Genomic DNA, 14,841 nt, shown 5'->3' on the forward strand with positions numbered 1-14,841 from the left:
CATGTTTCGTGTGTGCCACAGCGCACAAAATTAGGTCAAAATTGTTATGATCACACAGATACAGCACACCACACACACGCACACACCTATAGAGGAGAACCTATAGAGAGTATGCCCTGCTATGCAGTTATATATAGATCGACTACAGCTTGTACGAGGTGTTCTCCTGCTTTACAAAGTGCGTGTGTGCCCATTTGACAAGTGCTCAGCAGCCACTTTCTGCATGCCTCTTGAGAGGAGAGCTCTGCAGCTCTTTATGGAGAGTGCCACATAGCAGATAGCGGGCTCAAGTGGGCGCCAGTTTGGGGCGTCTCCAACTCGGTGGGTGGTGCAGCAAAATTCCAAACCCAACGCCAGATAAAAATACACTTTTTAATGCATTCAAAACAAACAACGGCGCGCGGCTCTAATGCATTTCAGTTCCCTGAAAAAGCTATCCTCCCTTCCACTCCCTTTTCTTTGTTTTTCGCCAAAAAAAAAATGTCCATTTTCCGTTCGGGCGTTGACAACTTCAAATCAACCTCCTCCTCGTGCGGATGATTCACAAAACGATGCCACGGATTTGCACTCATAATGCCAATTGCCATCAAAACGAAGAGTTGACAAATCGAGGATTTAGTATACCTCTTGGCCCATATAGCATCGACATCTCGGGGGCTGTGACGTGTCACTGTTTCTGTGGCTCTGACTCATGCGGATGAGAAATACACTCATCCTCCGCGCCATGAGATGTGTATATGATCATGTGGGTGAAAGAAAGCTTGAAATATGCCATGCTATATTGTACGGCAACGATCTAGTTCGATATACATGGCCCATCGGAAAGTCTATGCAATTAGATCAAAATAAGCAACAATATCTGATATTTATGAATCTTCTGTGTGGTAAACAAATCTGCCATTTCAATCGATTTGGGAAATGTTTAACTCAGTTTGTATCTATATATGAATAGATTTCTGTATTTATAAATAGGCATTCACAAATAAAAACTAAATATTTTCGGCTGTGTTTTGGTATCTACACAATTTCCACTACCCCCTTTCTGGCCTATCCCCCCATGTTATGAGCCATTGACAGAATTATTCGCTGTCAGAGTTTTCATTACCTTGCATGCGGTAGATGCAGTGCTAGGCAGGAAATCATCATCGGCCACATAAGTAATAGTTTTATTGCTATTGCCTGAAGATGGCCATAGAATTGGTATAGAAATGTTCTTCTGGTAGAGTATTTGGCATTCGGTTTGGCCGTTTTTGGTACATGCCTTCAGCTAAACGATTAATCATCAAAAATATGTGCAACTCGTGATGTTAAATGCAATTGCAATTTAATTAATCTCAACAGCAAATAGCATTACAAATGTGTCTTTTCTGACGATTCAAATTAAAATTGTATGTTTGGTTGCGATTTGTGCTAGATATTGGAATTATTTGTCGATTTAAATGTAGATTATCTTGGGATGCTGTGTCATCAATGTGCCCTTGCCTTGCCATCCTCAACATGAGTATAGGGGTGCATATTTTAGATTTGTGGGTGAAGTAGGTGGGTGTGGGACATCCATAAGGAAGCGTTTCCGCTTGATCAGCATCAATAGCCGAGTTATCCCTGTCTGTCCATCCGTCTTGTTTGACGCCAAGTTCTCAGAGACTATAAGAGCTAGAGCTACGAAATGTTGTATCCAAACTCCAAGCAGATTCCCGAATCTTAATCAGATCGGATTATTTTTATAGCCAGAAGAAACACAACAACACTGTCTCTCTCTCACACACTCTCGTCGTGCAATGTGTGCGCCCTCTGGCGGAAGGGAGCCATACTGACCAAGTATCGGATAAAAATGTAGAGTCGCGGCCGTAACTGCAACTCACATAGTTCTTTATATAATGTTAATTTAATAAGAGTTACTTAAACTATGATCTATTTTTTTCATATTTAAATTGGTTTACTACTAATGTATCAAAGAGTTAACTAGTCATATATACCTTTTATTAGGATGATTTTAATTTTGTTCATTGTTTAACAAATTTTTTGAGTTTTAATGTTCGAGGCGTCTAGACGTTTGAGTCTTTCTGATTTTATACGCCAATGCAACTTTTTAAGATTATTTTAGCATTTGATGCCAATGGTTCTGATCGGGCAAGGCCCCAAATCAGGCTAAATTCCAAGGAATAGAAAAATATATATAGACACTAGCGGGAACGGGTACTTCTATACCCAGTACTCAGTATAGACATATTTGAGCTTATGATTTATGTTACCGTTACGATATATTTTATACGTAATTATATCTAAGCGTTAACGGAAGCCCCTGACTGCCGCCTGCTCTCTCTCTCTCTCATTCATGCTGATCTCTCCGCAATCTTTCTGAACTTTGCTCCCACTTGTCATGAGAGATAGGTACAACATAGAGAGAAAGAGAGGAAGCACGACCCCTATTTACAACCCAATTACCTATTTTATAAGAATTTTAAATACTTTTGTGTGTTTCCATTCTTCCGGCAATAAATATTTTGTATTCCGCTACATGTGTCTCCCTCTTTTTCACTTCTCACACCAAAACCAGCTGTGTTGCTATCGTGTTGTGTTGCCTCCAACATGGGAGCACACTGCACGAATAAGAGTGAGAGAGAGAAAGAGTGAGCGGGTGGAAGTGGTAGCGTAGCCAATGCAAATGGATTTGTTTATTGTGACTATAATAATGATCCGATCTGATCTAGGTTCGGCAATTTGATCGATATTCATTCTGATCATTATCAATGATTCTGTCATTTTGGTTTTTAAAATTGTGAATAACAAAGATTTTCGTCCCTTGTGTTGCAGGGAATGGGGTGTCTCACACTTGTAACAGTGTGATATCACAGGAGTCTGGTTACAAAACTTGGTTGCTCTAGATCTTATAGTCTCTGAGAACTAGGCATCACACAAGGCGGACAGACAGACATGGCTATATCGAGTCGGCTGTTGCGGCTGGTCAAGAATATATATACCTTATGGGATTGGAAACGCTTCCTTTTAGGTATTACACACATTCACAAACAAACTAATATATCCCTAAACTCAACGAGTACCGGGTATGAAAAATATTGGAAGCTTGGCACTTTAGGTTCCATATATTGCCGCTAAAGTGGCGCTGCTGCAGTTTGCGGCAAACCTGTGCACTACATGGTTGAAACATTTGGTTGTTTTTCATTACTACTCATGTAGATGGCGCTGGCCGCTGCTTTTAAAAATCTACGTAGAAAGCATGTCAAAGCAGCATTGATATGTAGAAGAGATGTAAAAGTAAAGAACAAAAATCTTGTTCAATTCGATCGTGCCCCCCAGTATCCCCCAGCATTATCTTTTATTCGTAAAAACTAATGAAGAATTCAAGTAAAAAGTAGCCATATCCATATCTGAAATATCGGTCATCCATTATTTGTTAAGTCCAGGGCCTACAATACATTTTTGCGTCTTTAGCTATACCATACATAGATTAAAAATAAGTAAAATCGATCGAAAAACAGTACGAGTATCAGTTCAGGAAGAACTCAATCAGGTTGGTCAGCCGCCGCATATTGACATAGTTGACCAGCACCAAATAGCCGTAGCAGGTGTATATATAGGCCCACCACTGGACATGGAGCGGCTCCTTGAACCAGCTGCCACTCCGCAGGCGTCCCACTCCGTGGAAGCCATAGGGCTGCAGGACGTAGGCGTGGTGTCGTTCGGTGATCAGGCGCCGGAACACCGCACCGCACAGGTGGACCACGGTCAGCAGAAGAATGAGTCGCCGCAGGTGCACCAAGAGCAGTACCATTTTAACGAGAGTTCCCGTGTTCTGGGGGAAAGTATATCAATTTCCTGGACTCTGATTAATCTCTCAATTATCACCACACACTCCGTACAGTTCTGGGGCTTCTTCTTAATTTCCCGAATTTATTTTTACTTCTGCTTCTTTCGATTTATTTTCGCATTTTCGCGAGTTCTTCGCGTTCCGCCTTGTCGTTTTGTTTTCCTCGCATTTTTCGCCTGCCTTTGTGGTGGAAATGATATATATAGACAGACACGTATATAAAACCGATTTCAGCTGGCAACACTTGCCAAAAGTTCTTACAACTATTTCTCGATCGAAAGTTTTGGGCTATAAGCTTTTTCCTTTTTGGCGGTTAGGTGTGCAATATTTGATTTGGAAAATTGTTTAGAATCAAAGACCCCCTGTTTATAATATGTTGTAATGTGTAGATTCCAAGCAAATCGCAGGAAAAAAACTGTCAGTGCTTGCCAAATCGAATTAGAATCCACTTCAAATGGAGCATAATAGAACGCCTCTTCAGTTGCCTTTCCGCGCATTCAGACATAAGCTATTCCCAAGTACGCCCCATAAAAAAATATCTACAAAAATCAACAAGCTGCATCCGATTAAGATCGATCGAGGCAGTGGCATAAGTTTAGAAGGGGTTTCCAAAGGAAATAATTGATTTAAGATTTAATGCTTCAAGATGATACCCATGGATCGAATAGATTTAACATACATTCTTGAACAGTTTGGTTGTCAATTTTAACTCCCAAGACCCCTTCTAAACTCTGGCACTGCCTGCACCGCGTATACGCAATGCGTATACGTAATATTTTCATGAAAGAGCCACAAGAAAAATACTTGAGACCCAGACACACACTTCTAAACAACAGCTCCAGCCAAATGCAACCTTGAAAAAGCGATCAAATCCCCAGTCCATCGTGAAACCAAAATTTGTGTCGGAAAAGCAAACAAAAGGCCCCTCGCAGATTGCAACACACAGTGAGGCTGGTTAAGAACAGCAGCATACAATATTTAAATTATATATTAGCACACAGAACGCGAGCCGTGGAAAATGTGGAAAAATGCGAGACGAAAATGTGGCAATAGCCAGCCAGCCAGCAGCCGCCGACAGCAGAGCGGAAAATGGGATGTAAATAAAAGACTAAACTACAACAAAATAAATAAAAATAAAAAGCGATAATTATCTACAATTTGGTGGGGGGGGGGGGTCTATGGTATTTATTTGGCAGTGACAGGGCAGAATCTCAGAACAAGTCCGACCCCACAAGGAATACTTTTTGATGTACGACAAGGAAATATTTTATGGCATGCGCGTGCCATACGGGGAAACCGCCTGTTGAATCGGATTTCCCTTGAATTTTTCCATATGTTATACGAAATAATGGAAAATTGGCACATGGTTCAATACATAAAACGTGATTTTGTTTAATATAATTTCTGGCATTTATAGTGCCTTTAGAAATTTAAAATTTACTCAAAGAGAGATGGAAATAAACACTTCAGAGTCCCAAAACCAATCTCTTCCGCCTTGCGTACAACAAAACAATTTTCTCGTCTTTTATTTGGATTTTATGTGCCACCAAACAAATTGCATTTGTTTGACCCTCCTCCCCATAGGATGCCTGCCCCTGCCCCTGCCCCGGCACACCATTCGTTTTATTAACTAGCGTTTGCATCGTTTCATTGCATAATCTGTCGCTGGAGGCACGCCCCCAAACGGCCCCAGACATAAATTACAAATTTGAGAAGCGCACAAAATGATTGAAAGCCGCAGAGCAGAGCAGAGCAGGCCAGAGATCTGGGAAACTGGGATGCGGATGGAGATGGAGATGGAGAAGAGATCTCGCATTGGATCCCATTGGAACTCTGGTGAACATCAGTATGATTGACCGACCGCAGTGTGTGTGCACCTCGCTCACTGCTGGCTTGTAGCTGCCCCGACTGTTGCTCCCGGGGATTGCCGGGTCTGACTTTTATGGCTGTCGGTGTATTTCTTTTTATTGCCTGCCCAAAATTCATTTCTAGTTTTCTGTTTTTTTCATCATACCCTGCTACTTGTAGGGATATTAAATGGGCATATTGTAACAGGCAGAATAAAGCGTTTGCTTTATGGATATGGGAAGGGTCCAGGGCTCAGAGAGTATCTTGAATATCTATTATTATCCTGTTTGTATCATTATTACTGTCAGATTTAGTAGCAATCAGCCTCTCTTAGGCTTCCTGGCTACAGGGTATCTTATAGTCCTTTCATCCATACAGTTCTCAGTGGTGTTTCTCTCTGTCTTTCTCTCTCTGATTTGTTTGCATTCAGCTTTCAGAGTTTTCGGCTTTTTCTGGGTTGCGTTGGCGTTGGCGTCTCCGCCTGCAGCACGCACTGGGAAAATGAAAATATTTGTGGAAAGCATGCGAAATGCACACGCCTGTTGTGGATCTTTTATATTTTTTAATGCAGCGCTGAAAGCTATTTGTATCTGTCGGTCAGATTGGGTTAAGTCTTGGCCCCCCTTCCGCAGTTGCTCCCGTTGCTCCCGATGCTCCCTTTCCCTGCTCCTGCCACTGCCACTGCACTCTTACTCTGGCATGTCTTTCGTCAAAGTGTCGAGCCACTTTGCCTGGGGCTGGCCTGCTATTAGCCCATTGATGCCGCCTTTTGGATGCATATATGTACCTATATCCCACTTTTAGTATTGTATCTCTGTCGCCCATTCTGATTTATGGGATTGGATGGCTTGGGGCAAGGCATTATCTTTCATTTGAATGGTTTTTGGCATTTTGCGCATATTTAGTTTTAAATGTTTTCACTAAAAACCCACGAATTCCACGTTTCATTTTCTGTTTAGACGTCATCTTTGTTAGCCGCACGCTTCCGGTGACTGCCAGAGGCAGCGGCAGCGGCAACTGCAAAAGTGGCACAAAGATTTTTATTTTTAAAACCAGAACAAATATCAGCATATACCCAGTATGTGTCGTTGTCTACAGTATGATATCTGTGATATATTCTTTTTTGGGGAGGGTCCATGTCTGCGATGCACAAATGAGCCAGAATGCCGGGGGGGGGAGGGCGCTGGGCGTGAATGTGTGTACAGAAACTATGCCAGAGCTCTTGGGCGCCATGACCTGAGCTAGTGGGAATCTGAATGGATGTGGAATTAGCAAGGAGCTTCCATGGCAATCCCATAATCATGCAAACAGGTCAACAGGTAAATCGTATTTTCCTAGCCCAAAAAAATAAATCATAATCCGTTGGGACGGGTGGGACAGGGACAGTTCATCATCTCATTCATAAGTTCATAGAACCCCTCGTCGAGTGAAGGCCTCCCTGGCCGACCGAAACATGACAGACTGCATCTGTATCTGTTGGCGGCAATTATCATCTGCTGCACACTGTTTGAGATACTTTTTTGTTTTTGTTTGTGCTGGATACATTTTGTGCATCTTCCCCTCCATCTGCGGGTTGGCCCACTCATCGATTAGTCACCCAAAGACAAAAATATATTTGAATTAAATTATTTATCTAATTATAGATGGGAATATGGGCAAGGAACCATATCAACGAGTATGATGCTGTTCATTCCATAGCCCAGATATAAATGCGAAACACTTTTGAGCATTACAAGAATTTGTAGAAAACGAATGGAAGGAAAGGAAAGGGAAGCAGTACATATAGCCGGGTTGGCCGATTTCTGCCAGATATACGCCTGAGCAGATAGATACATACATACGGGAAATACTGGGGAAATCATGAAGATAGCCATCGGCCGATCCTGGGAATACTCTAAGCGGGAAATAATTATTTCTTCTTTGGGATAGAGGATCATCAATGTAAAAACCGGTACAATTATGGATGATATGTTTATTTTGGTAGTATTGATATGTATGTCCTTAAATGGAGCAGCAGTAGTAGCTTGGTTGTAAAATATGTGGTAAATTGTGACCACTTTTCCATTGATATCTGTTGTTGGAGTAAATGTCATCATTATCATTATAAATATAATATATTTTATATGAAATATTCGTGAACCTATTGGTGGTGCAGAAGAAGAGCATTTTGGTACCCTGATCCCATCCTGCATCCTTCGTGATCCGGATCCGGATCATCCTCAAGGTATACCAAACAGTCTTTTCATAATGCTGATACCCTTTGCTGGGAGAGTGTTCTAAGAACTTTTATTTATTTCTCTATTGCAATTTACAAACGCAGCGATCATCGACAGAGGAGGAGGCGATCGGCGGCGATCTCTCCGCTATGCTGCTCTCGTGCCTGCCGAAAATACTACACGCACAACACCCAACGCGAGAAAGGGAGAGAGACAAGAGACGAGAGACGAGAGACTGTTCTCTGCTCAGCTTTTCACGCAGTGTTCAGTGCGAGGGAAAATCTCGGCAAGAAAATATATATTTTCCCAGCGGCCGGGCCAGACAGTTTTCCTTTGACAACGCGCCGAGTCGCACACACGCTTCGGGCCAAAACGGAAAATCGGGAAAATTTCAAACTGAAAAACTGAAAATACCGAAAAAATCGCATCGTTCGCGTTCGCGTTCTGCGACAAAATAATCTGTGAGTGAGAATGAGTGTGTGTAAATGTTGCTAAATTTATAAATAAAATCTCAACATTCTGCCTGCCTGCCTGCCTGCCGCTTGCCTGCCTGCTCCCAAAGTAAAATGAAATAAAAGGAAACAAAAGTTGTGGGGCGGACGAAAAGTGGTGGAGATGGGAAATAAGAAAAATATCAAGGCATAAATAAAACGCCTCGTGACGTGTCGTCCGCCGTACGCGCATCGCATCGCATCGCATCGTTCGCATCTGATTCCCGTGTCCCGTCCCGTGTCGTCGCATTTGCCGGCTGCATTCTCAAATAGATCGGATGAGGATGAGGAGCACTATAGCTCTATAGCTCCATACCATACCATACCATACCTTCTCTATATAGCTCTCTGGCTCTACAGCTCTAGATACATCAGTATCTATATGTATATCAACCTGGCCGGTGCGTGCCGGCGGATTATGTAAAGTGGCACACACAAAGATCCCAATCTCGGAGCGGCGAAAAAACGAAAAACAAAAAGATATATAAAGAAATGAAAAGAAAGTTGGCCGAAAGCAAGAAAATCGAAAAGGAAAACACAGTCAAGAATCGACAGAGAGAGAGAGAGACAGAGAGACAGAGAGGGAGAGAAATATTTGTCGCACGCGCGCGAATTCAGTAAATGTATCTAATTTATTTTGCATCTATTGCAATTGAGCGGCGACCGCCCCATGCATCCGACAGATACGCTTTCGTAATTGTCGTCAGTGGTTCGAGATAGTGGTGTATTTTGTTTTTTTCGCTCGTCGCAGACAAGTGTGTGCCAGATTGGATTACCAGCAAAAAGAAAGGAAAGCCCCAGTGAAGATAAACCGAAATAAATTATACAGATTTCAGTATCTGATAGAATTCTGATTACTCCAAAGGCGGCAGCGATCGCTCGCCAAAAACAACAACGTAATGTCTTCCTATCGCAGTTATGTAAGTAATCGTACAAGTTAATGCCGAGCCAACTGTCTGTATCCGCACTGCATCTGTGTCTGGGGTATCCGTGTAGCCGCTATGTATCTGTGATCCCTCCCAGTGTATCTGTGTACCGCGATCTCTTGGTGTTCTGTGCGCTTTTGTGTGTTTTTGCAATTCCTACCATCCACAGATTTTTGTTTATTTCTAATTTGTTGCCTTACCTCACACGTAGCCAGATTAAATGTATCTATGAGCTTGCTTTTATTGCGTATCTGTGAGTGTGCTTTTGTGCCTCCAGATCCATTGATAAACAATTTACCTAAAAGTTTGCTCATTGTCTGACTTTTGCCCAGTTAATTGCTCTCATTTTCCAGGCAGCATCTCAAATTATGCTGTGCCTAGGTGTGGTTGGGTTCTTTGTAAAATCTGAATGAGAGAACGAATGAATGAGTACACGTACAAATGGGCAAATGAATGAGCTTGAATTAATCACTTTTATGTGTATATGCACAATGTACGCTGATGATCTTTCTGGCAGTGGATTCAAATGATTTAACTTGATTTTTGGTTTATTTTTCATGGGGAGAGTATATATTTTCAAATATTTTATATTTGTTTGATTTTTTGATGCATTTTTGAGCAGTCAATGTCAGTGTTATTATAATAAATGGCTGTAGATTAACTCTCTGACGGTGTAAGAGTATACTTGTATCATTCATTTTTGCAATCTTAATCTGTTCATGGAAAATATCAAAAATCATTTAGATAAAAGTGATTTATCTAGTATATAGCAGCCTCCAAGAGAACGCCACAGCCACTACTGACCTATGCGAAAAAGTCCCATAAACAATACCCCGACTGTTTGTACCCCCCTATCCGGATAACTAAGGGCCATAATGGCCTCCTATGTGTGGCCCCGCTGAGGGCCGTCCGGACTAACCTAACCTAGCATATAATATATTCAATTTGTAGGAGAATCTAAATTTAAATGGAAACACTTTCTTTTTACAATTTCCACACTCTGATCAAATCTCTTTGAATACATTTTTAAGTCTCATCTAATCGATTGTCAGCGCTTTTTTCTCTGGGTGTAAGGGCAATGTTCCTATAATTTGGCCTAACATTCAAGTCGTTAATCCCCTGGGAAGATTCTCCTCTGATTCCATTCATGTTCCGCTCGTTACATCCTTTTGTTCCTAGACATCAACTTTATGAGTTGAGGGCCGTCTTCTGACACGACGCTGCATAAATCAATTAAATATTTTTGTGACCCTCTCAAACTAATAAACCAATCAATTTATGGCCGGAAAACAACAAGTCTCCATTCCATCTCTCCCATCAGCAGTCCACCTTTCTCCTACTCCAACCTCTACACCGAGATCTCTTTCAGCATCAGTTCCCAATTATTTTTAGAATCTTTGGGTCTATAAATGTTGGAAAAAATAGTTTCTGTGCTTCTTTTACGGGTGACGCAGTCAGAGTTCTTGTGTTCTTGTGTTCTTGTTGGTGTTCCTGGCTTTTGGTACTTTGTTGAAGATTTTTATGGCCAGAAGGAAGTTGTAAATATTTATGACACGCATAAAGTCGAAAGTTCCCTGTGAGAGCCGCCGCGGAGCACGCACCACCTAATTAATTAACAAAGTGTGAATCTCCATGCAATTTGTTCGAAGCGAATGGGACTCTTGAGCGGGGAGCAGCGATAGACCCATCAATCCTGTAAGACTCGAGGAATAAATCTCAGATCAATTGGAAGCAAGGCTCTCGGAACTCGAAGCTGGAATCGTAACCCTTCCCACTTGTGAAATTCTTTGGACAATTTTAATGTTTCATAGTTTATTTTATTGTGAATTAATTAAAAAATGTAACAGAGTTTATTCATTCTTCACTGGTATGGCACGAGGGCTCTGGACTAGGCGTGCGGTCCTGTTTCCCTTCTCCACCAATCCGATGATCCAGGCCGAATGGCCATCCAGCCTCTTGAGATCTTTGCAGAAGGCAGTAGCCTGCTCCTGTGGCATGCAGATGAACAGACCTCCCGAATGTTCGGGGGCCCGACCCTGCAACAGCTTGTTATTGGCGTCGACGATGCTCCTGGCCAACTTTTCCACATTCTTGATCAACGGCAGGTTGTAAATGCTAAAGCTCACCGCGTTCCTTTGCAGAGAAGCCAGGTGCTGGGCATGCCCCAGGAGACCCAGCTCGCCAATGTGGGTGGCCCCGTGGGCATTGTGCTTGAACATGAGACCAGCGGCCACGCGATTGAGGCGGGACATGCACTTGATGGCCTGGCGATGGGTTTGTTGCACCTCCTCGTCGGTGAGTTTCAGCTGCATTCGCTTGCAGCGCGTTCCCTTGCCGGTGATGTGCTGGTACGCATTGAGGGCCAGCTGTGTGCCCAGGGGCTTGGTCAGAACCAGGACGTCGCCGTCGATAGCGTATCCCGGCTCAATGAACCCGTCCATCTGGCACACAGACGAGGCCTCTCCGCCCAGGAAGCACCAGGGATTAGCTATGGTCTGGACTCCAGTAATTGGGGCGCCAACATCAGAGGCGCGGAACCTAAAGCCGCTCAAAATTAAAGGGAGCACCACATCGCGCTCCTGCATCGTCATCCTGTTGCTCACGCCCAGCATCATCGTCAGGTTGTCGCAGTCGCTGACGCCCATGGCATACAAATTGTTGAGCACCTTGGCACACGCGATTTCGCCCATCACATAGGGATCATCGATAATGGGGTAGAAGAGGCTGGTTGCCTGCACCAGCCAGTATACGCCTGTTCGCAGCGGAATCACAGAGCAATCGTAGCCGATGCCGAGTCGGGGCACAACCGATGCGACCGGAAGCATCTTATCTTGAACCACGGTTTCCGGCTCCCGCTCTTTGGCGAGACCCGATGCTAAAAGCGCATTGGAAAGAGTATTCTGTGGCAATTTGCAGCCAGCTGCCGCTACGGCGGCAAAGCGTGTCAGACGGAAGGAATTGTCTAGGCCGTGATCCTTGGGATCGAAGCTGGGACGCTCCAAAGTATCATCAAATTTAATTTTGTCGTTGTCGCTCATGGTTTTTGCTTTTTTTTTCTTTTTTTAAATTACGTATACTTTGTTTACAATGTGAGAAAAAGCTGATATGTAGTATTCTAACACTGTTTCCAGTGTTGAAAATACCTACTACAGGAAAATGCTATCGAATCACGCTCTCCACCGCCTTGCAGCTCAAAAAATATTTGAAGATTGAACGTTTGCTCCCATTATTATCCCATCCCATATATATATTTTTATAAATATTATTTTTATAATTCCTTCTTGTACAAAAGTAAAATGCATTATTTCACCAAGAAGAAAATGGTAAGAAATTTATATTCGTTTACAGCACTGTATCCAAGTGTTGAAACTACTTTCGATAGTATTGTTATCAAAGCGTGCTGTGAAATCGTTTTAGTTTGTCTTTACTTACAAAAAAAAATACAAATTCGAAAAAGCACAAATACTGCCACATTCCCAGGCAATTTTTACAATCTACAAGTAATCTAGAAAAGTAAGAACGCAGCCATGCCACGTCGTCATCACGGAAATGCCGCATCGATAGCAATGCTGCGCAAGAAGACGCACGACAACATCAACAAAATTAGCAGCCAAAAGACTAAAGAAAAAAATAACAAAAGCAAAAGCAAAGGCAAAAGCGCCAGTGGCACCGCCAGCGGCTCGAAAAACAAAAATGAGAAAAAGTCCAGCTCTGAAAAAACCGAAAAATCTAACCAGAAGCCCAAACAGATGCCAAAGCTGGCAAAGCAGGCAAAGCTGCCGCAGATGCTGGCAAAGAAGACTTCGACTTCGTTCATTTTCAAGAAGCCGACACTGGTCCCGGCCTTAAGCCGTGTCCCCAAGAAGGTGCCAAGGTGCGACGTGGAGCAGCTTGAACAGAAGCCGAACCCCGACCAGATCTCTTCGCCTGACGTCCTGCATTCAGTCGATGACAAGAAGCTGACCTGTGGCATTGACTCTACCCCAGAGTCGATCCATGAGTCGACTTTAGAGGTATCTGTCAAGGAATCAATCTTGCATCTGCAGGAGATCAGTAGCTCCGACCAGGAGCCACTATGCAACAAGGCATCACTCGGCGACCAGGGGACTATCGGCGACCTGGGGCCACTCGGCGACGTGGAGCCAATCGGCGACCTGGCGCCACTCGACGACCTGGGGCCTATCGGCGACCTGGCTCCACCCGGCATCCTGGCTCCACCCGGCATCCTGGCTCCACCCGGCATCCTGGCTCCACCCGGCATCCTGGCTCCACCCGGCATCCTGGCTCCACCCGGCATCCTGGCTCCACCCGGCGACCTGGGGCCTATCGGCGACCTGGCTCCACCCGGCGACCTGGCGCCACTCGACGACCTGGAGCCAATCGGCGACGTGGAGCCAATCGGCGACCTGGAGCCAATCGGCGACCTGGGGCCAATCGACGACCTGGAGCCAATCGGCGACCTGGGGCCACTCGATGATCAGGAGCCACTCGGCGACCAAGGATCATTCTCTGACCCCGAAACAATCTGTTACCGCCCACAGGATTTAATTAATGACCAGATGCCAGACTTCAACGAGGATCCACCCTTCAACGAGGAACCTGCAACCTGCAACCTGAAGCCACACGTCGACATGGAGGCAATCTTCAAACTGCCATCCTATATCATCGATCCGAAATATGCCCAGTACCAGGTGCCAGAAGCTGCAGAAAAGCCAATCAGTGGTGTTTATTCGCCAGAGACGTCCGACGGCCAGGGATCGTCACGCAAGGCAGTGCCCAACGATACCTTCGCCTTTATGTTTGGCCACAGTGCGAAGGACTGGGAGCTAAAGCTCTTTCCAGAGCTGTACCGCCGCATGCCGACACTGCCCTCGTATTCGGACATCTTCGGGCAGCCTTCTTATGAGTCCCATCGTACGACGCCCAAGCCATCTTCCCAGAGCGAAGGCATTCGGAGCAATGCCGATGGAGTCTTCACTAACGTTCCCAGTTCCATGATCCTAGATCAATATGGGGTTGTGGGTCTACTCGCGGCCATGCGGGCTACCCACACCCATCCGGAGACCACCCGACTGGTGTTTGGGGAAGATCTGACAAAGCTCGGCCTAGATCTGACTTCACCGGACGAGATCTATGTGAACTTCAATGGACCCTTCACCACCAAGCCGCCACACCGGCAGCCAATGAAGATGAACCAGGACAAGGCATCGGACGACGACTTCGCCTATATGCGGGAAGACGAACAAGAGCCTGGAGCTGATTCGGCATGAGCTTGACAGCCTCATCTGTCCACATGGCCACATCAAGCACATCTTTTTGTGTAGTTTTCATTTTCACTTTTATTTTGTATAATTCTTAACACATTTGAATTTTGTAAAACGCATTTTTCGACACTTTTGACAGAGCGAAATGTAGAAAAAGCGTTTATAAATAAATCATATGTCTGGCAGACATCGGACGCATGGCACGCGAATACTTGAGATCGTTGGACTCGCAGATACATAGATAGATACATATATTTCGTAGTTATA

At 44.2% G+C, this 14,841-nt stretch overlaps 3 protein-coding genes across 8 annotated transcripts in view; 2 read left to right on the top strand and 1 right to left on the bottom strand.

Annotated features, from left to right (window-relative positions):
* Window positions 1-3,384: 3,384 nt before the first annotated feature.
* Window positions 3,385-4,023, bottom strand: LOC4812714 (uncharacterized). 3 transcript variants are annotated; one of them, XM_001353057.4, is made up of 2 exons: window positions 3,882-4,023; window positions 3,385-3,814 (listed from the first exon to the last, which is right to left on the bottom strand). In XM_001353057.4, the coding sequence occupies exon 2, from the start codon at window positions 3,791-3,793 to the stop codon at window positions 3,509-3,511; it is 285 nt and encodes a 94-aa protein (XP_001353093.2). In that variant the 5' UTR covers window positions 3,794-3,814; window positions 3,882-4,023; the 3' UTR covers window positions 3,385-3,508. The 3 variants fall into 3 exon arrangements, with proteins under 3 accessions (XP_001353093.2, XP_033238766.1, XP_015044146.2); XM_033382875.1 differs by having other exon boundaries at window positions 3,875-4,023; XM_015188660.2 differs by having other exon boundaries at window positions 3,868-4,023.
* A 5,245-nt stretch (window positions 4,024-9,268) lies between these two features.
* The window catches only part of Fhos (Formin homology 2 domain containing), a 57,212-nt gene continuing 51,639 nt past the window's right edge, over window positions 9,269-14,841 (top strand). For all 4 annotated transcript variants that reach the window (XR_001453386.2, XM_015188658.2, XM_015188657.2 and 1 more), the window contains exon 1: window positions 9,269-9,304. Coding sequence is in view for 3 of the 4 variants with exons in the window: in XM_015188658.2 (XP_015044144.2) it covers window positions 9,284-9,304 (21 nt within the window). In the remaining variant the exon portion in view is untranslated. The remainder of the gene's footprint in view (window positions 9,305-14,841) is intronic.
* Window positions 12,703-14,790, top strand: LOC4812713 (uncharacterized). The gene has a single exon (XM_003736133.3). It carries the CDS (start codon window positions 12,838-12,840, stop codon window positions 14,578-14,580), a length of 1,743 nt encoding a protein of 580 aa, XP_003736181.2. The 5' UTR covers window positions 12,703-12,837; the 3' UTR covers window positions 14,581-14,790.

Source organism: Drosophila pseudoobscura, chromosome X (assembly GCF_009870125.1).
Source record: "Drosophila pseudoobscura strain MV-25-SWS-2005 chromosome X, UCI_Dpse_MV25, whole genome shotgun sequence".
NCBI classification, from domain to species: domain Eukaryota; kingdom Metazoa; phylum Arthropoda; class Insecta; order Diptera; family Drosophilidae; genus Drosophila; species Drosophila pseudoobscura.